The sequence below is a fragment of the Poecilia latipinna genome, unplaced genomic scaffold (genome assembly GCF_001443285.1).
Source record: "Poecilia latipinna isolate Pla-1442-1.1 unplaced genomic scaffold, P_latipinna-1.0 Scaffold15, whole genome shotgun sequence".
Taxonomy (NCBI): domain Eukaryota; kingdom Metazoa; phylum Chordata; class Actinopteri; order Cyprinodontiformes; family Poeciliidae; genus Poecilia; species Poecilia latipinna.
Genome location: NW_015112631.1, coordinates 25,309 through 47,199, shown reverse-complemented (window position 1 = coordinate 47,199; position 21,891 = coordinate 25,309). Strand labels below are relative to the sequence as shown.

General features: G+C 40.1%; 1 protein-coding gene across 5 annotated transcripts in view; it reads right to left on the bottom strand.

Moving 5' to 3' along the window:
* Nucleotides 1-21,891, bottom strand: part of LOC106947412 (ryanodine receptor 1-like) — a 103,461-nt gene that overhangs the window by 56,739 nt on the left and 24,831 nt on the right. For all 5 annotated transcript variants that reach the window (XM_015032429.1, XM_015032412.1, XM_015032418.1 and 2 more), the window contains exons 25-56: nucleotides 21,115-21,289; nucleotides 20,108-20,316; nucleotides 18,431-18,777; nucleotides 17,439-17,574; nucleotides 17,199-17,359; nucleotides 15,462-15,624; nucleotides 15,304-15,390; nucleotides 14,249-14,475; nucleotides 13,339-13,783; nucleotides 12,186-12,740; nucleotides 11,319-11,519; nucleotides 10,575-10,686; nucleotides 9,729-9,872; nucleotides 9,378-9,651; nucleotides 8,694-8,811; nucleotides 8,471-8,603; nucleotides 8,142-8,236; nucleotides 7,920-8,055; nucleotides 7,649-7,832; nucleotides 6,665-6,776; nucleotides 6,459-6,579; nucleotides 5,635-5,804; nucleotides 4,488-4,708; nucleotides 4,257-4,347; nucleotides 3,805-3,945; nucleotides 2,861-3,024; nucleotides 2,129-2,207; nucleotides 1,962-2,051; nucleotides 1,743-1,883; nucleotides 1,282-1,359; nucleotides 1,128-1,203; nucleotides 50-173 (exon numbers count right to left, since the gene is read on the bottom strand). In XM_015032429.1, coding sequence (XP_014887915.1) covers nucleotides 50-173; nucleotides 1,128-1,203; nucleotides 1,282-1,359; nucleotides 1,743-1,883; nucleotides 1,962-2,051; nucleotides 2,129-2,207; nucleotides 2,861-3,024; nucleotides 3,805-3,945; nucleotides 4,257-4,347; nucleotides 4,488-4,708; nucleotides 5,635-5,804; nucleotides 6,459-6,579; nucleotides 6,665-6,776; nucleotides 7,649-7,832; nucleotides 7,920-8,055; nucleotides 8,142-8,236; nucleotides 8,471-8,603; nucleotides 8,694-8,811; nucleotides 9,378-9,651; nucleotides 9,729-9,872; nucleotides 10,575-10,686; nucleotides 11,319-11,519; nucleotides 12,186-12,740; nucleotides 13,339-13,783; nucleotides 14,249-14,475; nucleotides 15,304-15,390; nucleotides 15,462-15,624; nucleotides 17,199-17,359; nucleotides 17,439-17,574; nucleotides 18,431-18,777; nucleotides 20,108-20,316; nucleotides 21,115-21,289 — 5,510 coding nt within the window. The remainder of the gene's footprint in view (nucleotides 1-49; nucleotides 174-1,127; nucleotides 1,204-1,281; nucleotides 1,360-1,742; nucleotides 1,884-1,961; nucleotides 2,052-2,128; nucleotides 2,208-2,860; nucleotides 3,025-3,804; nucleotides 3,946-4,256; nucleotides 4,348-4,487; nucleotides 4,709-5,634; nucleotides 5,805-6,458; nucleotides 6,580-6,664; nucleotides 6,777-7,648; nucleotides 7,833-7,919; nucleotides 8,056-8,141; nucleotides 8,237-8,470; nucleotides 8,604-8,693; nucleotides 8,812-9,377; nucleotides 9,652-9,728; nucleotides 9,873-10,574; nucleotides 10,687-11,318; nucleotides 11,520-12,185; nucleotides 12,741-13,338; nucleotides 13,784-14,248; nucleotides 14,476-15,303; nucleotides 15,391-15,461; nucleotides 15,625-17,198; nucleotides 17,360-17,438; nucleotides 17,575-18,430; nucleotides 18,778-20,107; nucleotides 20,317-21,114; nucleotides 21,290-21,891) is intronic.

Here is a 21,891-nt window from a genome sequence, read left to right as displayed (position 1 = left end):
TGGATTGATGGATTGATTGACTGATGTATTGATTGGACGTCCAGCTTGCCTCGTCACAGCGTATCCGTTGAGCTGGAGGAACTTGAGCAGATCCTGGGCTTTCTCTCTGTCGCGGGCCTTCTCCTTGGCCGTCAGGGTGTCATACGGCACCAGCAGAGGGTGTGTGCCGCCACCTGGTGGACAACATTATCCTGTCAGGACTCTGACCAATACAAAGTTCCCACAAGTCTGAACTGAAAGTGATCTGCACCATCTTGGCAAGCACAACGCTATTAAAAACGGACAAATGGTTTCAAGACGAACAAAAATAAAATATGTGGGCGCTCTTGACCAATGTGCGAGAGAAAGATACTTGAACAAAATGGCTGCTGTTAGGATCGACTCGTATGAGATGGAGAAGGAAAATGGTCACACGATGTGGACAAGATGTCTCCGATCTCATGCTATGACATAGTTAGCTGCTCAGTGAACACAAAGAGTGCGTATAAAATGGAGGAGCTTCACCTGAAGTCGATGTAAAGGACGTACGAACTCTTTGTGTGAATAACAAGGTTCTGGTGACTGGCAGAGTAAGTACATGTAGTAACAAACATGTAGGCTACATGTATGTCTTAGCTAGCAAATAAAAGCTACATCAGCTAAGCTAATTTTGTTAGCTCAGAAGCCCATAGCAACCGCCTACCAAGATGGCTGTCAGGTACAAAGTTCACAGAAGTGTGACGTCATAAGAATTATATATTATGGGTCACCTTTTTCTGTTCTTTTTTAACTGAACTTTTTTTAACCAAATTCCACAGCACATCCACATGTTCAGGTTGTCATAGTCAAGCTAGCATAACTAACCTACTTCTCTATGCCTCACTCTTTTATTTTATTTTTATTAAATCTTTTTCCTGAGCTGTGAAATGTGCTGCCCTTGGACATTGTTATCTTGTCGTAGCGTTTTTCTTTTTTATATCAGGCGTACATTTAGGATTTAGCGTGTTATGTTGACAAATTGACAGCTAAAACCAATGCTAATCATCGTTAGTGATTAGCATTTAGCTTTATGCCCTCCAGGATCTTGCACATGTAATACGTGAATTCTGCATAATAGATCCCCTTTAAAACAAGACTATAACTCCTGCCTTTAGCCTGTAGCTCCAGTTTCTTCTTCCTGCCCCAGGTGTTGTGGTAGTTCTCAGCCAGTTGCTCAGCCATAGACTGCATGAAGAGAAAAAGAGAAACAATTTATCAAGATTTCAAAGCAGAATAGGATGATAATAACAGAAACTTGCATACCTGCAGTTCTCTGGACAAAGCCATCCCTGAGATGTCTATTGGCTGAGGGTTGTAGCCATGACTGGGATCATATGTGGCCTAAAGACAAATAAAAACAAATATCAATCTTCTTATATATGACTTCATTATGTAATTGAAAATATAAAATCATAACTTGATCTTAATATTTTGTCGTAGCGTTGACCTGAATTCAAAATGTAAATAGAAGCTATAAACATCAAATAAGAAAAAAATAAAACAAGATGGCTGCCCTGCTGCCATCATTCTGAACTATTAAAACCCGAGGAGAGCATTAGTGGAAAATGAAACTGGTGGATTTATTGCGCAGTTTTAGATTTTACTGATGGAAATATGTTTTGATCACATTGATATGAGAATAAAGATGTAATTTGTGTTACTTATTTGCGTTTTTTCAGTGTAAAAACTCCTATGAATACATGTTTTTCTGCTGTCTGTTGTACCTGAGCAGTCTGGGAGATCTTGCGTGTCGACACCTTCTTCTCCACCTCTCCCTCCCCATCCCTGGCTTTCTCCAGGGTCCACTCCCATGCCAGCATGGCCTTGATTGATTCTTTAATGGGCCAGCGGTAGATCTCCTTATCCTGAGGCCCAAAGAAAGATAAACTCAAACAAACAAAATAAAAAATCACTTAAAAAATAGGAAGCAGAGGAATCGTCACCTTTTCAGAGAACGTTTTGTACGGCCTCAACATTGGGTGAGTCTTCGCGTTCTCGTCCAGAACCTCTCCGTAGGTCCAGTTGTTCTGAATCTGGGAAACCATTTGGAGGTAAACGTTAAGGACAAGACTATATTTCCATCAGATGCTACATTGTGTTTTTCACTGACCTTTTCAAAAGCCCACTTATCATGAGTGTGTTCTGCGTACTTGTTGATGAAAGCATCCAGCCTCTCTGGTATGATGGTGCTGGGAGAATTTACTGACTTTAATGTATATTCAGGTACTGAAATATCCAGATTAGCTTTTGAAAATGGTTGATTTACATTGTGAAATCAGAAATCTAACCTCTACACTGCAAACACACAAAAACCTTACTAAATATTTTTGGTTTAGTTTCTAGTGCAAATAGTAAACTTGAAATAAAATAAACCAACTTAAAAGTAACTTTTCAGCATGATATGAAGGCTTGTTTTAAGTAAATAATTCCTTAATATTGATACAAAACTTCCACTGGTAGAATGTTCCACTGCACCGTTACCTAGCAACCCCAGCCAAGCCCAGTCCGTTACCTAGCAACCCCAGCAAAGCCCAGTACTTTACCTAGCAACCCAGTTCTAGTTCCTCTGGCAGATTATCTCACTTAAAACATGGGAACAGGAACTTTTTGACCAATATTAAGGAATTATTTCCTAAAACCAAGCCCCTATATCTTGCTGAAAAGTTACTTTTAAGTTAGTTTATATTATCTCAAGTTTACTAAGATATCTCTACTAGAAACTAGAACAAACATACTTGGTAAAATGTGAAAAGTGTTTTTGTGGTGTAATAACCAAAAACAAATCTATATCCATTACAGTGCTGTAATTTATACAGAAAAAACTGTAATAAGGAGAACTTACTTTGTGGTTTCAACTGGTTTGGGATCAAAGTTGCCCTCAGCGTCGACTGAGGCCTTTTTCTCAGTGTGAGACGAGTAGGTAGCATCCACATAGTCAGGAGGAATGGCTCCCGCGATGGCGCAGAGGCACGGCATGGCGATTTTAAAAAGCTCAGCATCAAATTTCTGAAGAGTGAATCAGAGAAGGGAACTACTTTTTAGTTGTTTTGGTTTTGTCACACCTTGTTCTAATCTATTTCTGACGGGTGGTGAGCACGGCTAGCTAAAAAATTTGCTTTGTTAAGCCTAAAGCACTAATCCTAACTATTAGCTCCTCTAATGCTAAAGCAATACACCAATCAGGTATTTAGCAAAGGCTAATGCTAACACTCTAACGTCAACTATGTTAATAGTGTACTCTTAGTTCCTCTAATGATAAAGCGCTACACCAATATGGTTATTAAAGGAGGCTAATGCTAACCTGATATCTTCAGCTACATTGAAATCCATCTTATGTTCTATATAATTTGTAAAATTAAATCCTCTAATGCTAAAGCACTAAACTAAGATAGTATTTAGCTGAGGCTAATGCTAACACGCTAACTTCAACTATATTGATACCCAATATTTGTTCTACATAATTTATAAAATGACCCCCTCTAATGCTGAAGCACTACATCAATTAGGTATTTAGCAGAGGATAATGCTAATGTGCTAACTTTAGCTATGCTGATATGTTTTACATAATTTTGATAAATCTTTGGTCCCCCGGACTGATACTGATCCATTTGATCCTTCGTAAACCTTTCTGTAAGTTATTTAGCTAAAGGATATAAACAAGTAAATGTACAGAAAATCCAACAAGTACACCTGAACTCTCTTTTAACCGCTGCTGCTCCTGTTTGTGTGAACTAATCATGTCATGAATCCTATGGAAAACTGAACAAGCTGAAACTAATCTCTCACCTTGTGTGCCAACGATTCAAAGATTCCCCAAAAGAGTTTCCGAGAAAGATGAAGCTCCTCCTCTGAGGTCACTCCAAAGTTTGCCCATCCGTTGGGTAAACAGTAGTACTTCCAGCAGCGTTCGTAGTGATTTGTGAGCAGCTGAAATAAAAAAAAAGTGAAATGTGAATTTAATAGATATTTTAAAAAACGGTCATAAAACCACAGGTTGTATGTAGGTATTTGCGTGGATCTGGTATTAAATGTAATGTAACTATTTGATTGGACTGCACCAGTCCTTCCAGCATTCATAGTGCTGGAAGTCATCATTCCAAAGTCATAAACTTAATAAAAACTATGTCTAATTATTTGATTAAGAACAAATTGTTACTTGTAGTTATTAATAAGCCAAACAATGACGCAATCCCCTGCTGAAATACAGAATAAAAGAGGCGATTAAACAGGAAGCCGACCTTTAGAGGCATCTTTGCATATTCATTCAGGATGGGTACATCAAATACCAGCCGCCTGAGCAGATGCTGCAGCATGGAGGGTCTGAGGTACCTGCAGAGATCACCCTAACCCTTAACAAGTGACACTTTATGGACTAGAAAGAAACTTTTTACTGAGTTTGGAGCACAAGATGAAATTCAAGCATAATTTTTAATAAATTACGTTGAGTCTCTAGAATGTGTGATACTGACTTGCAGAGTGACATGAGGCACTCTTCGATCACATCCCTCTGGGCCTTGGTCAGGGCTCGGCCCCGGGACAGGCGATAAATGGTGTGAAGCATGGAGTCGATCATGATGGCCCGATGGTCCGTCCCGGCGAACAGCGGGGCGCACTTGGTGAGCAGCGGCAGAACAGCCGAGCAGAGGTAGCGGTTCAGGGCCAGCGCCATTTCAGTCGTACTGAAGGCCACCTGAGTCAGACAGAACAGTCAATGAAGGAGACCTGTTAGGTAAAATTCACTTCTTGCTAGTTGTTATACTTCCATCTGGGTCTCTACTACTTCTAAAGCCAACCAAAGTGCTTAAAAAACACTCTGCTGTTTTTTGCCAACAAGTTAATGTTTTATGGTGTCAAGAAAATAAAAACCTCCCAAATGTCAAGTCGTATTCCACAAGCACGGCGCTGTTACCTAGCAACACCAGCAGAGTTCTGCCCGTTACCTAGCAACACCAGCAGAGTTCTGCCCGTTACCTAGCAACACCAGCAGAGTTCCAGTACATTTACTCAGCTGGTTTTACCGCTGTATTAATTGTACAATGAGTTGTTGTTGACTTAGCATCTAGAAACCACTTGCTGATATGATACAGATTGGCTGGAAAATCAATATTGATAATTACTGATTAGTTTTTTGTTGTAAATGTCTGAAATGATCCCTAACATATGGTGTCAGTTTTCACTCCATATCGTTGCTTTTTATTTTTAAGAGTTAAGAGGTGAAACATTAAACTGCTGCTGTGTCAGTTCCTCAACAAGGTGTTACTAGGTAACCAAAGAGTGAGTGTGTTGCTCGGTAACCAAAGAGTGAAAGTATTAGTTGATTCCACCAACCTAGTTCAGCTGAGAGACTGACCAGCTGACGCCTTTCCTCTGCCTACATTTCCCAGAATGCCGGGCGGTTCAGTGTATATTTTATAAACTGAATAGTCAATCAGATATATTACTTATTGATATTGACGACATGTCTATCACAACAAATATTGTTGATTTATTGTTTTATCAAAGATTGATTTTGTGGAAAACATTTAATAAACATGTTTTGTTTAGCCCACAGGAAGCATAGTAGGCCACCTTTAAGGTTCACATTCAAACTCTGTGGAGATGCTTCGTTCTACTCACTGTGTCCAGAGAGGCTGCAGCTCTCATGTCAGGCAGGAAGCCGACCTCCAGCACATGAAGCAGGAAGTCCTGGTTGTCGATGCCGTAGACTCTGTCGAGGAACAACACCATGGAGGCCTTGTGGTCTGGCACAAAACTGGCAGACATCTTTGGCTCTATGATCTGACTGTCTGTGAATTGGAAGGAAATTACCAATGAAAGAGGATATTAATCACCAATATTATGGATCCATTGAGAAACTGGACCAGCTGGTTGGAAAAAAACACCAGGAAAATCTTTTTCGTCTGGTGCAATTCGGTTTCACATTGCTCTACTTTCCAAGTGATGTATACATTTTCTGTACACCCAAACTACTTGGGCTCTTTTTGATTTATTTCCATAATATCATCATCTGACAGTTTTGGTCGTGTCTTTTTCATCTGATCTCTACTGAAAGATATTACACAAACATAAACACCAGTTATTTATCGATTTTCCATCACTTTTCTGCACCAAATAGCTAAAAATGTATATTTATGTTTTCATGAGGCTCTTTAAATTAATAATAATTATTATTGTGACTTCATACAAAATAAACCAAGACATATTTGCAAATTTATTTTGAGGTAGAGCAAATGATAATATTTCCCACAAGGAGGCTGTAATGATAAAACCTGCCAGATTGTTCCTTTACTCTTGACTGTAGATGCTGTTACTGAGAGAATTAAACTCAATGTTAGCTGCGTTCAGCATAAGTAAGATAAAAAATTAGACCAGACAGCAAATAGCAATTTAAAAAAGGCCTTTTGAGGTTCTTCCTGCAGCTCAAAGATTCATTGACATACCTTTACCGTAGGCAGGTATCTGTACCGGCAAGCTTATTACCCCCACCAGGTCCTCAATGGGCACCAGAGATCGAAGGATGGCGCGGATTCGTAGAGCTTCACCTTTTCCTGCTTGGATTAGCTGCAAATAAAATAAAGACATTCAGACAGTTAACTCATTAGTCCATAACTTGCACTCATAAAATCAGGTTGAACTGGTTTCTTACGTGCATCTCCGGAGCGCAGCGCCCCAGCAGGTCAATGAGTGCAGAGTAGAAGGACATGATAGCGTTTCCCAGGTGAACGCGGTTCTCCTCTTGCTGCCCCTCCCCTCCAAACCTGCCAACCAATCAGAACACCGGACAGCATAAAAGGACTCAGGTGAGCCTGTTCAAGTCGTTGATCTCATGACGGCGTATTAAGGCCATTGTAGATAGAGAAAAAGCAAAAATTTTGATTAATCTCCAAATTTAGTAATTTCGTAGTTTGAAAAGTAAAAAAATGTTTGTCTTTTCAAACTCAAAAAATCTCCAAAAGTTGAAATGATTTTACATTTGCTACTCAGAAGTTTCCAATTTTTTCTAGAAAATTTCTGAGATTAATCTAAAAATTTCTGAGTTTTATCTAGCACATTTTTTTACTTTTCAAGCTGAAAATTTTTTATTTTTCCCCAGAAAATGTTTGATATTCTCAGAATTTGAACTTTGTTCTGGCACATTTTTTACTTCTCAAACTAATACATTTCTGGGGCAGAGAGGTTTGTTATTGTTAAAAATTTTCTGAGATTAAAGCCAAGATTTTGAAACTGTTTCTATCAAATTTTAGATTTTTCAAACTCAGAAAGTTCAATTTTCTTTCTAGAAAATTTTGAGATGAGTTTCTTGGCAGAACTCTTCCTTTTTTCTGTCAATATTTTTGACTTTTCAAGGCTAGAAATTTACTTTCTCTGTACCAAATTGCTTAGATTAAGATGAAGATTTCTGAGTTTTTTTCTAGCAAACATTTTACAAACTTTAATATTCTCAGATATGTTTTTCTTTTTTTTTTCAGAAAATCTCTGAGATTAATCTCAAAATTTTGGAGTTTTATTGTAGCAAATTTTAAACTTTTCAAGCTCAGAAATATCCTTTCTGAGCTTATCCTAACCCAGATATCTACTCCCATTTACCACGCCCCTAATTTCCCGTCGTACGATATCTTCACGCCCTCACATGAATCGTCTGTCTTTTTTCACTGTTGGTCCGTCCCTCGCCGGGTCTTCAGATATCTTAATGGCCTCCTCCATGGCCGCCAGCAGACCGTTGCCACCCTCTCCTCTCAGCGCTGGGCCAAAACATTCGGGGCGACGGATCAACAAACGCACGACAACGTTGGCGTTCTCTTCAACGCTCTCGCCTGCGAGGAAGAGGAAGTGGACGTCTAGGAAACTGCTGATTTGAATTTAAACTGACATGCTAACTCATGCTAATACTGGTAGGAGACCGTTAACAAAAACAGCAAAGCGCAGGAAGTCCAGGTATCTCTCTCCTCCGCACGGGTTCCAGCCGATGTCGGGGTAACCTTTCGACAGGAGCATCGGACAACTCTGCAGGCCGCAGCCAGCCAGATACGTCACCACCTACGTCAGCGTTAAGCAGAGAAACGGATTATTCTAAGCTCTTTCTCACGCAGATTTTACTTGTTTTGGTGTTAAATTGCTCCAACCATTTCCAGGTCCTGCTCCTGTAAAGCCAAAGCCAGCTCATTGTTGTCAATGCAGGAGGCAGCAGCCACATCCAGAGGCGTTGACCCACGCATGCCTGCATGGGGAAGAAAAAAATTAAACTATTCTCCACCTTACTGGCAGCAGTGCACAATGCAACAGCAACTTCCTGTACAATGACTTTCCCTCTTTAGAATAAGGATCATTTGCATCTGTTTTTGGTATTTCTTTCCTTTTGCTCATCTATTAGCTTCCGCTCACAGATTTACTCCTTTCTCAAAGGTCTGGATTTAACTTAGTGTCATCCAGGTTTGAAACTGAGTGCACTGACCCAAGCCAATGCCACTGTTCTGCAGCAGGTAGTTCAGGTGGTCGAACATGGAGCGCTGGTTCTGCCGGCTGATGCGACAGAAGTAACACAGGAAACGACAGCAGTTTGTCACCATTTGGGGGAACCGGATCTCCTGGAAACAAAAGAAATGTTTTACCATTTCCTGAAGGAAGTAGAAGAAGAAGTGCTTCAAAGTAGAAGATGGGGAACAATTTTAAACTACCTTTGAGTCTCCACCGCCCCCCAACACATTGACCATGACCTCCATGACGGTTTCATGCATCCCGAGAGCTCTCATCAGGTTGGGGTGCTGATAGAAAACCTTGTTGTTCATGATGTTCCTGCAACACAGCAGGAAATATGTAACCGATCTGAGTGGAGGAAGAGTCATAGAATGATTTGGTTCATACATGACTCACAGAAACAACCTTTAAAGGAGACCTATTATGCAAAATACTCATTTTTATACTTCCATTTGGGTCTCTGCTGCTACTAAAAACAGCCGTAACACTTAAAACAAAACCCAAACACCCAGGCTGGTTTTTGGAAATAAGTTAATGTCTGTTGGTGGATGGAAAGTGAGCCATTTCAAAAACCTCCAGAATGTAATGTAACAAATCAGCAAGCACTGCCCGTTACCTAGCAACCCCAGCAGACCCCGTTACCTAGCAACCCCAGCAGACCCCGTTACCTAGCAACCCCAGCAGACCCCGTAAAACAAGGAACTCAGAATGGGCAGAACTGAGCAGATTAAAATCTCATCTAAGAATGAGTTGGAGGAAAAAATGTAATAAACATGTTTTGTATAGACCATAGGTGTTTTGTATAGACCTATCCTAAGCTGTTCAAGGAAGCATAATAGGTCACCTTTAAACAACAAAACCATATCAATGTAAAACCTTCTGACCCGATGCTCTGGATCATAAGCCTCTCTTCTTCTGGACCCATCTGGACGATGAGCAGCGATCGGATCTGCCCCAAACACTCCAGCAGGTCCATGGTGTCTTGCACGGACACGGCGCTGATGGCGTAGGCTTTGGGCAGAGCGCGGATCAGCTCGCCGAGCCCGTCGTACATCCTGTGGAGCAAACTGAACATCAGACGCACCAGTTCTGGGTTCTGGATGAAAGACTCCTGGGCCCAGTGGATCATCGTGTGGGAGATGAGCTCCTGAAGGGTACCTGAGTGAAACATTGGGGATTAATTCATTTTGGGAAGACATTTTATTAAGATCTGGTGATTTTACGGCTCGTCGTACTTGGTTTTGGTTCCTCCTCCACCTCTGGCGCTTCCTCTTCTTCCTTTTTGCGGAAGTTCTTCACCTTATCCACCAAACTGAGAAGTCTGCCCCTCAGAGACGTGTCCACCTCTTCCTCCTCTGCCTCATGCTCGATGTGAATTCCTTAACATAATCAATCAGTCAAAATGGTGCTTTTCTTTCTCATTATTCTGTCTTCCAGGCATTTTTCTTCACTTAACAACTTCTCCATACTTCAGCTTATTTAAATCTCAAAACATTCGCCTTGTCCTGGAGACTTCTCATTGATCTTTTGGTAATTTCAGCTTTTACAGTATTTGTAATATTTTAACTTTTACGGAAAAATTTCAGCTCCATTGAAATTAATAGGGATTCCACAAAATTCAGCAAACTTTGCGCTGTTTGACAGCTTACCACTTCTGCTTACTTCAACCTAGAAACTCCATTAAACTTTTAAACAAGTCACAACATGTTCTGCTGTCTTCAAATCATTCAGCTTTTTGATATCTCTTACGGTTTTTCTGAAAACACGATTTAAATTTCATGCAGATTTTTGGCCGTTTTCAGTTTTTCAGAATCATCCCTTCTAGCATCAGAGGCTTTTCAAACTTTACTGTTTTTCACAAACAAAATCCTCCTGATCCTACAAATTTCACTGTAGATAAATCATTTTTGCCCTGCTTATTCCCCTGCTTTGAGGGAATATAAGCAGCACTGCTGTAAGTTTTACTGTTTCCCTGAACGGATTAGCATTCTTACTGCTGTTTTGCAACAAATAGCAACTTTTCTAGCTGAAAATTTAAATTCAAATTGACAAAAGCAATCAACATTTGACGACGTTCTCACCACAGTGAAGCAGGATGTCGTTGTGGAAATTGGCCAGCGTGTCCCTGACGTCCTCAGGAACGGGACAGTCTTCGTCCTCTGGACTGTGTTTAAAGTTGGTCAGTAAAATAACCTACAGGAGCCGCAAAGTGGGAGAAATTAGCATAATTTGTATTATGAGGTCAGCAGGTTTATGGGTGACCAAACTTTGTCATGTTGGCCAAAATCTCCAAGCCAAAAGTTCACAAGACGAAAAAGATTCAGAATGATCAAAAACAGATTTTAGTCTGCTTACTTTTATGTTTTGCTAGGCAACAGAGAACTATCCATACAACAATCATGAAATTATTGCAGATCCTTTTGGATGTTAATTTAAAAGACAGTGACAGACGAGCAATAAACGATTCATAAACAACGTGAGCGTGTCACAATGATCCCTTTAATGAGCCTGAAGTTGGCATCTGATTTGTAGTTCTGGGGCTTCTTATTTCACAGATTTAGAAATCTGGACTAAAAATCTTCAATCATCACTAAATCTGGACTGGATGACCATAAAACTAACAAGAATCCAGTTTTCTTTTTTTGGCATGAGAACAAGTAAACTCATCCATCTTGGATTTGAATATTTTACAAATGCAGATCTCTAGTAAAGTTTCCATCTATCCATCTAGACCGGGGGTGTCAAACTCCAGACCGCCAGGTTTATAAAACTCTGCACTTGATTTCAGCCTCCTCCTGCAGGCCTGGTTCTGGTTCTGCTGGTACCTGGTCTTGTGGCGGCGAGCGGAACTCGCGGGTCTTGCGGGCGGTCTCTGCGGCCGACATGGTGAAGGCTCTCATCAGCTGGTTGTAGCGCACGCGCTGGTTCTTCTGGACGTCTTGAACGAAGTTGTCTGAGTAGGCAACGATGGTTTCCACTCTGTGCCGGAGCTCGCAGTCGCAGAAGTACTGCAGCAGGGTGCACATCTGGGAAGAAAAGCCAAGAGTTTCAGGTGCTGGCCTCCTGTCTGATGTCAGCATTCGGCTGAAACGAACAGGTCAGAGACAATGAAGCTCATAAATTAAAACAAACCCAGGAAGAGGGAAGGACTTTGGCAATCTTAACATGTAGATGTGGAATGCTGTGTGTTTTGGTTCAGTTAAAAGAAAAGGAGACCAACTCTGGCAGATCATTGGTAGAGCAGGAGTTTAAATTTAGCAGCAGCAGCTAATCCAGCACAACAATCACTTAATACTAAAAGAAAGAATAAACAACAAGACATAAAACTAACAGACTGAATGTTCTTTGTGTGAGAAAAGTGTGCAAGTTTTTGGTTGAATCCTGATACATAAAGTGTTGTTGTTGTCAGTTGCTATGGCAACGAGTCTGTGTGTAGCGTAGCTGACACAGAGAGAGAGAAAAAAGTGGTTTTGAGTTGTTCTTTAACGTTTTTCTGCGTTATTTTCCATTTGCTGTGGCGCACAGGATGTAGTTAATAATACCTACATCTCCAGGTTTGGTTAATGCTGCGGTTCCACAGCAGCAGCGTCGCCACAGTGACGGCGAGTAAAAGAATCGATTTTTTGCAGCGTTTTACGCGACATTTCCGGATGTAAACGATAACATCCAATCAGAGGCGAGACTCTAATCACCTGCAGCTTGACGGACTCCGGCAGCTTCATTTGAAGTAGTCCTTCCTCTGGAGCCTGCTCTTCCTCTTTGGCTTCTGCTTCCATTGCCTCTTCCTCCTTTTCTTCCTCTGCTTTCTCTCCATCCACCTTTCCCCCTTTGGCCTCCTCTTCCTCCTTAAGTCCGCCATCCTCGCCTTCCTCCTTCGACTCGGCCTGATCGCCCTCTTGCTCTCCTTTCTTCAGCTCTTTCAGCTCCTCTTCCTCATCGCCGACCCCCTCGTCTTCGAGCTCTTCATCAGCTGCTTCCTCCTCCTTCTGCTCCTCGCTCTCCCCCTCTTCGGCGTTCTCTCCTCCCTCTTCCTCCTCCTCTTTGCCGCTGAAGACGTTGGGATCGATCATCTTCAGGATGTGCTTGGTGTCCTCGTCGTTGAAGATGCCCATGATGAGCAGCGTGCTGATGAGCTTCAGGATCGGGACGAAGTGGAACTCAACGCTGCCCCCTACTGGGTCGCGCATTGCCTGGCTGCCGTCCAGCACAGCTTCTGTTACCATGCTAATGGCTCTGGTTTTCAACTCCTGCAGGGAAAAAAACAAAACCATTAAATAGGGATGGAAACACTTAATTTACTGATTTAATGGTTTATTAAATTAAAATTAGTTCCTGTTGATTAACTAAGACCTTCTTTTAGTGTTGTAGTTTGGCTGCCATCCAATAGAGGGCGCCACTGGTCATAGCTAAGTGAAGCCGGTTGATACAGAAATAAAGATGGCAGGGTCATACCAGAACGGGAAAGAGAAACGGTCCAAACGGAGTCTGGTTTTGGATGAAAAATGCACTTTGTGCGCCATATTTCTGCTTAAACATGTATGTAGTGACATGTGAAATATAAGCTCCTTAAGTTTCACCGTCAGAGCGTTGCATTTTGATAAAAACTAGCATTTTTCATTAAGTTTGACTGAGTTGTTTTTTTTTTGTTGTCCATAACATTCAGTATTTAACACTGTTCGCAAAAATATTTAAACATTTTTTTTCAATTAGGCAATTACGAAAAAACGCAAGTGGGTGATTATCAATTAATCATTAGTCGGCCGAAAAGATCAATTAACTCATTAATTTGATCATTTGCTTCCTGTCATTTATCTGCTAATGCATTCTGTTTGTTTTCTGTTTTACCTGTAAAGGAAAAACCGGACTCAACGTGTAAATATCTGGGTCTGTGCCGACAAAGTTGACCGAAGAGAAGTGCAGCTTTGGGCGCAAGCAGGTGGTGAGCCCAACGCCAGGCAGAGAATGGGCCTTCTTCACGTCGGGGTAGAGCTTGATGCTGAGCGTCTCCTCCGTCATGGGGATGATGAACTCCCTGTTGGTGCCCAGACGCGCCCGCTTAGCCGACTCCAGGTGGATGCTGATCAGCAGGTCGTAGTAGCCGCTGCGCAGAGGCCCGGGCAGGTACGTGTTCTCCGTGGCGTAGAAGAGCTGAGACTCGTCGACGTGACTGCACAACGCGTGAGCCACTCGGTTGTTGCCAAGGGCGCAAACGGCGCAGTACAGCATGAGTGTGTGGTAGTGGAACTTCATGAGATCCAGGCGCTCCGACAGCTCCAGGATGTCAATACATCTGTAAAAGAAACAAGACAAGAAAACAACTTTAATCAAGAAGTTTGACTGTTTTTGGGAAGCATTTCTCTGTAAAACCTAAGACCAAACTGAAGAATCAGGTTGTTTTCACACCAGTTGATTCGGTTTGATTGGTGAACAAAGTTGTTGCATTTTTTACATTTTCAAATGTAGAAAATGTGCATTTTCCCCTAAAATGAACATTTTGCCCTAAAATGTGCATTTTATGGAATCATAGACTTAAAACAAGCTCATATATTTGCTAAAAGTTACTTGTTGGTTAATTTGATCTTATTTCAGGTGTACTAAGATATTTGTACAACAAAATATACCAAAAATAAGCAGTGTGCTATCCAGCTGATGCTCTCATTCCAATGCAGCTCTAAACCATGACACCCAACTTAGTTCCAGTAATTTGACAATCTAAATTAACGTGTTTTTAACGTCTTAAAGCCGTTTTTCTGACCTGTTTTCCTCTGGGATGTGCAGGGCCATCATGATGAGCGGTTCAACACACTCCACCGACCAACCCAGTCGCTCGTTCACTTTGCCCACCTCCGGTTTCAGGAAGTTATTGGGCATGCGGCTCCAGATGACGGGAGTTAGCATCTGGACGTCCAGCCTGGGAGGACACTGGGGGACGGGATTCTTCCGTTCGCTGCGGAACATCGCTGCTGATATTGGCATGATGTTCTGGAAGAAGAGAGACAGACTCTTTTAAAGGGACAGTATTATGTTTTATGTTGCCATTTTATAGTACAATCAAGTAACTATGCTACCTTCAGTAGCTCTGAAAATGCTTCATATATAAAATATGACTTAAGAGAATTTTTTTTTCCTGATTTAACGCCTTGAAATTGGGCCTCTGTCGCTAAGAAGCTTCTGCTCTTTCTGAAACTCTGCCTTCAGGAAGTCATCACAACATGGCTCCTCTATTAACCCTTTAACAATGTTTGCTAATTGCTGCTGGCTAGTCTGAAGGAGCTGCTCTTTGAAACTTGGAAACTGCAGATTAGAGGAGGAGCTTCGTCCACAAAGGCGGGGCTTCGTCCACGAAGGCGGAGCTTCATCCACCCAGGCATTTTGAATAGCTGAGTGGTTGCCATAGAGAGTAAAGGATTTCTCAAACATGCATAAAAGAATCCCGTTTTTGATGAGAGAATGATATGACTTGATGCTCAAAAAAGTTGCTTTTACATAACACTGCCCCTTTAAGAAACAACTAAGTACATTTTTATTCAGACAGGTTTTGCTTAATGTTTGTTTGTTTTAATTGTTTTGTCTTTGTGAGCTATATGTCTATGAAAAGTGCTATTTACTTATTTTAAAAGATTTAATTAAACTCCTTCCATAATTAGTCCTGCGTTTACTTTCCAGTTTAAAATAAAACCTCCTCTTAGTTACCATTTTAATCCAAAAGTTACTAGTTTATTTAGGTCTTGAGCCTGAAAACTGTGATTTTTATACGATTGGATATTTAGATCTGTTATCAGAGGCTGCAGTGAGTTTTACTTCTCTAACCTTGAGTTTTCCCAGCTCCAGCTGAGCCATGTTCTGATTGGTGGGTTGGATGAAGACTGCAGGGAACAGTTTGGTGTTTGGCTCCACCTGCAGGAGAAAGATGGTAAAACCTCCTGGAAACTCCCATAGCAAACATTAGAATCCCATCCCTTTCTTACCTGGTAGAAGGTGTTGATCTCCTTTCCATTGGCCGTAAAGGTCATGAGTCCCGTTGCCAGGTCAACCAGGCAGCCAATCACCATGTCTTCCTGGCTGAAGCGAGTCTGCTGGTTGCTGACCAGGTCTCCGCCCCACACCATGTAACAGTTACTGTGCTTCATGCTGCAGGCATGAAAACACAAACACAGTTTCAGAGTTTCAGGAATGAAACATCTGATGGTGGGATATCAAACTCGCTTTCATTTCAGGCCATATGAAGATCATGAATGGTCTTAAAGGGCCGGCTGTGACAAAAGGTATTTATAAAACCATTAACAAACTGTTAATACCCGTTTGTACTTTTGATAAATACTTCTTATCATTAAATAATATTAAACATATTTTGAAACTAATCAATCCCTCCAGGATTTTGTGATTTTTTTTTTGTAATCAAAATCACTTATTTGTGGAGATGATTTAGAAATATTCACAAAATATTTTCGAAATATATGATTTAACGTACAAAGTCTGAATGTACAGATGTTAATTAAAATTTTAATAATTTTCAATCATATGAGAGATTTTAGATCTTATTTTCTTTTACTAATAAAGGGGAAAAAAGCACAAGATTCTTTCTTTCAAGTTTATTTGATAGGGACAGACGCACATTGACATAGACAAACTGAATAAAACAGCAGTCCCATGTTTGCATCATGGTGCAGTAGCAACAGCTAATTCGCAGCACTTGTCCCTAGATGGGCTTTTAAAAAGTAACTCTAAACATTGAAATGATAATCAGTTAAAATAGCACAACATAATATATACAAACAGCAAAATGTAAAACATCAAAAATTGGTTCAGGTCTGTTTTTGACATAACCAGAGTTTTGTTTGATTTTTGAGCGTTCTAAAACTGGTTACAGACTTTAAATAAACAGGAAGTGAGTTCCAAGTTGTAGATCCTCTCACAGACAGAGCACTTTGAGCAAAGGTGGTTCTTCGAAAGGGAACCTTACAATTTCCATCCAAAGCTGCTCTGGTAGATCTCCTGTTGCCCTGCAGTCTCTGTATACAATCGCTTAATCGTGTTGGTGCAAATCCATTTAAACATTAATCTAAGATCGCAGTTAGCAGCAGAGGGGAAACTTATGCTAATCTGCTAACGGTGAAGCCAATGTTTGGTTTAGCGCTGTAGCTAATTTTTACTAAATTAATAAACTAAATACTAATTTATTTGGATGTTTTGTAAATATTCAGTTGAGTAAAGTTCAACATCTGTGTTGGGGTTTTTGTTAACTTATAGATGTTTATATTCATGCTTTTATTTTGAAGTGGATGAAGATTGTTAACGCAGCCGTTCCATTTCCTCTCATCACATTCTCTCTATTTTTTAAAACAAGAAACATACAGAAACTAAGTAAAACATGGACAGCAGAAAAAAGACATAAATATTAATACATCTATTGCTGTTATAGACATGTATTGTGCTAAATGCAGTACATGATAACAAACTCCTCATAGTCCCTTTTAAATACGATGATGATGTACTGATGACTTGATCCAAGAAAAAAGTGGGCCAAAATTCCCCAAAACAGAAAAATTACTGAAATTACTGCTAAATGCGAAACATTTTTAGGTTTTAACATAATTCAGTTTCATCTTTACCGAAGTTGGACTTAAATAACTGTAAAAACTGTATAACATTCTGTATTAGGAACTGAAAGAGGGTGTACTTTCTTTTGACATAAATGCATTTACCTGTCGTGAATGTTGCCTTTATCGTCTCCCACGGTCACTGTGACGCTGCGCACCTTGGAGAGGTCGAAGGTGGGGTCATACTGGTGGTAGTCAGGGGTGACCCAGCCAACCCACACACAGGACGGCTCCTGACCGGCGTAGATCCTGACCGAGTAATAATACTGACAGGAGAAGAAGAAAATGTGTGAATTATCTGCCTCCTCCTCTGGAGACGAGCAGCAGAGACTGAAGTTTCCTCACAGTGGTAGTACTGAGGATGATTTCTGGGTCGTCTCGGTCGTCTGGGACCACATCTTCCACCAATCGGGGGACGGTTGGAGGCGCAGGAGGAGGAGCGAGAGGCGTCATGGCAGCTTTCTTGGCTTTGGAGAAGAATCTGTTAGTCACAGTGGAAAAGAAGGAATGTAATGAAAAATGAAGCATACACCCTACAGGTACATTTTTTACTTAAAATTATTATGCTCCTATCAGAATTACTTTTTTCAGGGCGTCTTGTCACTTTAAATCTAAATGAGCTGCTGCTGGCCTGCTGGCCACGCCCCCAACTCAATGAGAAAACGGCTGCAAACAGATGCACAATTACACAACTGCACATCTTTGAAAAGCAGAAGTAGAGCCTCCTTCACAACCAAAAAAATGCAGCAAATGGTTTCAGCGGCCATTGTACAGCGCATACAGCTGACCAAACGTGCTGGAGCTGAGCTTGGGTTGCTAGGTAACGAACCGGCTGCCCCTGCTGATTTGTATGACAGAGTATCAAGGCAATACTAAGAGTAAAAAATTAAATTTCAAGAATAAATAAAATTCTGAAAGTAAAGTTGTAATATCATGAGAAGAAAGTCTTATGAGAGTGAAGATGTAGCATTACAAGAATATTCACAATATTACGATCTTATGATTTTATTCTCATATTATTATATTATTTCAACTGAATATTTGTTTGACTTTGTTCTCATAATTTTAGAACTTTATTCTTGTAACTTTATTTTTTTTTATTTTCTTAGTGTGGAAATAGTGTTTTCTTATAACTCAGTGGTAGATATATTACGACTGAGGCTTATAGATGGTTCGTTTTCCAAACACCAAAAATATTTACTTATTGCCAGAAATGACTGGGTGTTTTTTCAGTAGAAACCCAAATGAAAGTATAAAAACATACAAAATGTAAATTTTCTATAATAGGTCCCCTTTAATCTGAAAGTCTCTTATGATGAAATAACTTTAAATTTTACCCTTTTTTCTTCCCCTTTTCCGACATGGTGTCCTTCTCGTTTTCTACAGAAACCTCCTTCGGCACAGACGGCTCCTTCTTCTCGTCCTCCTGTTCCTTTCGACTGGCAGACTTCTTCAAAACTTCGAACTCGGAGTCGGGCTCCACCACCACCACCTCCTCCTCGGGAATCGTGAGGGCCCGGGTGAGCGGCGTGGTGCCGGCTGGGACCTTGAACGTCTCGTGGAATTGGACGGGCATGCTCAGTCTGAGGAACATCATGTCCGTGTTGGCGTTCTGCGAACCGAACGTCTTGTGGGTCAGCTTCAGACAGGGGGCGCTGTCCACAGTGCCGTCCACACGGGAAACCTGAGGGAACATGTTTTTAGTGCCAATATTATCAGAGCTGATCGACATTAGCACTTCAAATTAATCAACACCAATAATTACACTGAAAAACTGGTCTACTTTCTGGTGCAAAAATCTTATCACACTTGAAATAAGACTAAACTAAATTACAAGTAACTTTTCAGCAAGATATTGTTTTAACTCAATAATTCCTTAATATTTACTAAAAACTAGTTCCACTGGTTGATTGTTTCAGGTATAATAAAACATTTTTCCCACGTTATAACTGAAATAACCTACCAGTGGAACTAGAACTGGGTTGCTAGGTAACGGGCTGGGCTTGCCTGGCGTTGCTAGGTAACGGCTCAGTGGAATATTCTACCAGTGGAATTCAAACTTTTTATTAATATTAACTAGTTATTTACCTAAAACAAGCTCCAGCATCTTGCTGAAAAGTTACTTGTAGTTACTTTTGTCTTATTTCAAGCGTACAAGAAATTAAACCAAAGATACTTGGTAAGATTTAATGTTTTTGCCGTGTATTCCTTAGTTTTTTGTTTTAAATATCTTAAATGCAGACAAGCTGGTGGCGTGATCTTTCCTGTTTTATCCACAGCTTTCACTTCATTAAGTTAATTTTTATTTTTAAATAGTTATGAGGCAATATAGGTAAATATTAAACTGCTACTGTGTAAATTACTCAACATACTGTTGCTAGGTAACCACAACTTACTCCACAATTGTTGCTAGGTAACCAAAGTGTGAGTGAGTTAGACTTTACAGTCTGTTCCGGAAGCACGATCCGTACCATCAGCTAGTTGGAAAGAAATACTTTCAGGGAAGGTATTTTTTATTTCCTTTGTCTTTCCGTATGTCAGTGTAATTGTAAAAATAGTATTTGATTTAAAGAAAATAAGAAATAAAGATAAAAAGAGTTTAACTGCGTTTTGCAAGGCTGCTTCTGAAAAGAGAAAAATCTAGTAATGTATGTGCTGATGTTAAATAATCAAACATGAAGAAAAATAAAGTAATAAATGAGTGTTTCCCATAGTTTTGTATAGTCCGATAACACATTTAGTTAATTTAATGAAAGAAGTGATTTTTTATAAAAATAAAGGTATTTTCTGGTCTTGATGAGTATGAGGTATTTTTTAAGCGGATTGCGCAGTGACAGTGCCACCAATGTAGCTTAGCTAGTCGTGAGACTTTGAGTGAATGAAGTCTTTCCTCTGCCTACATCCCCCAGAATGCTGTGCGGTTCTGGATCGGTGTTCTGTGTATATTTTATAAATTGACATATATTGTTATTGAACCTAAATATTGTTTAAATTTAAAGTTAAAGCTGCGCCACCTCGATGTGGTGGTGGTCCGTGGGGACGGGGACGAACTGCGGCAAACTCTTGCTGAACCACATGGTGATGTCTCGCTTCATGTTGATGGCAAACGGTTCGAATCCCTCCTGAAGGCCACAAATGGCAAAATATCTCAGGCTGCTGACATTCTGACCCAGATTGATCCTGCCGACCTGAGACAGGCCGAGGGCGCACACCGGGATGAAACCTGCCGGGAAAAACACAAAAATAAAGATCAGGACTCTACAAACAAAACATATAAAATACAGAACCACAGGTTTAGAGGATGTTGGTGCAGCTGGTTTAGTTTATTGAAGCTGCTTTGGCTTTTTGATTACTGATAAAAATACAACTTTCTTTATTGTTTAGGTTCCAACATTTTGGGGGTTTTATAAAAACTTCAGGTAAAATATCTAAACTGTTTCAGATTTAACTTTTAACAGTTTCAGAAGTAAAGAAGAAAGGACACAAACTATGAAGGGAAAGAAGGAAAGAAACTAAAAAGGAAAGAACACAAAAAAAGAAAGAAATAACAGAAGATATGACAGACGGAAGACAGGGCATAAAGAAGGAAAGAACAGAGAATAGGAAAGAAGGAAAAAAGGAAAGAAAAGACAGAAAGAAGGTAAAGACAGAATAGGAAGGAAGAAATAGGTAAACAGGGAAAGAAATTAGAAAATATTGAATGAAATAAGGGAACAAGAAAGGAAACAATAGAGGGCAAAAGGAAAGAAGGAAGGATGAACCTGAGCAGATTTATTTGCAGAATCAGATCTGTGTTATTTGTTTTAGAAATGCAATTTTCATGCTGATTCCATAATTTAGGATCTACATTTCAAAGTGTGAATTTTAAAATGTAAACAAAAACATTCTGTAATTTATTTTTTGATTATTATTTTTTTTTACTGAAAACTGAAACAGCTGAGCAACGTTCTGTATGATTGATGATTTTTTACTTTGCCAGAATCTGAATCTTAATTTATTTTTTCCTGATTTATAAAATCACCTTCCCCAATTTCTATGTCTTTGAAAGCCATCTCTGAGCCGGAGTCACTGATCAGCATCTCCCCGTTGAGCGTGAACATGATGTTCATCTCGCTCAGGTCGATCATGCAGCCGACGACGTCACCGGACAGCCACTGCCGACCGAACGGCTCGTTACCGATGTGCCAGCGCTGGGCCTGGAAAACATCAAAACCTTACAGTAACACACACCAGAAGATTCGGCAGCCATGTCCGGTTTTGTTATTACAGTGTGGGATTTGTTTTTTTAATTACTTTAATTGAACTGTAGAAATCATAAATGCAAAAGAAATAAAGACCCAGAAAAACATAAGAAAATCACTGTATATGTATAAAAAGTTCAATTCAAATCATGCAGAAAAAGATTTAACAACATATTAATGTGCACCTCCCATTTAAAAGTAACACTGAATTTTTTTGAAAGAGAAATTGTTTATAAAAAAAAAAGATAAAGTATATTCATTTTATTCCAATTGTATCAATGTGGTTTATTTTAGTGGATTGTACATTACTTAAAGGCAACCTATTATGCAAAACTGACATTTTGAACATTTTAGTACCTCCACTTGAGTCTCAACTGCTTCTAAAATCAGGCCAAGCATATAAAAAACACATACAGTTGTTTTTTTATGGTAATAAGTTAAGGACTTCTGGAGTCTAGATCATTTAAAAAACCTTCGGAGTGTAACATAACAAATCAGCAGGCCCTGCCCGTTACCTAGCAACCCCAACGGAACTTTGTCCGTTACCTAGCAACCCC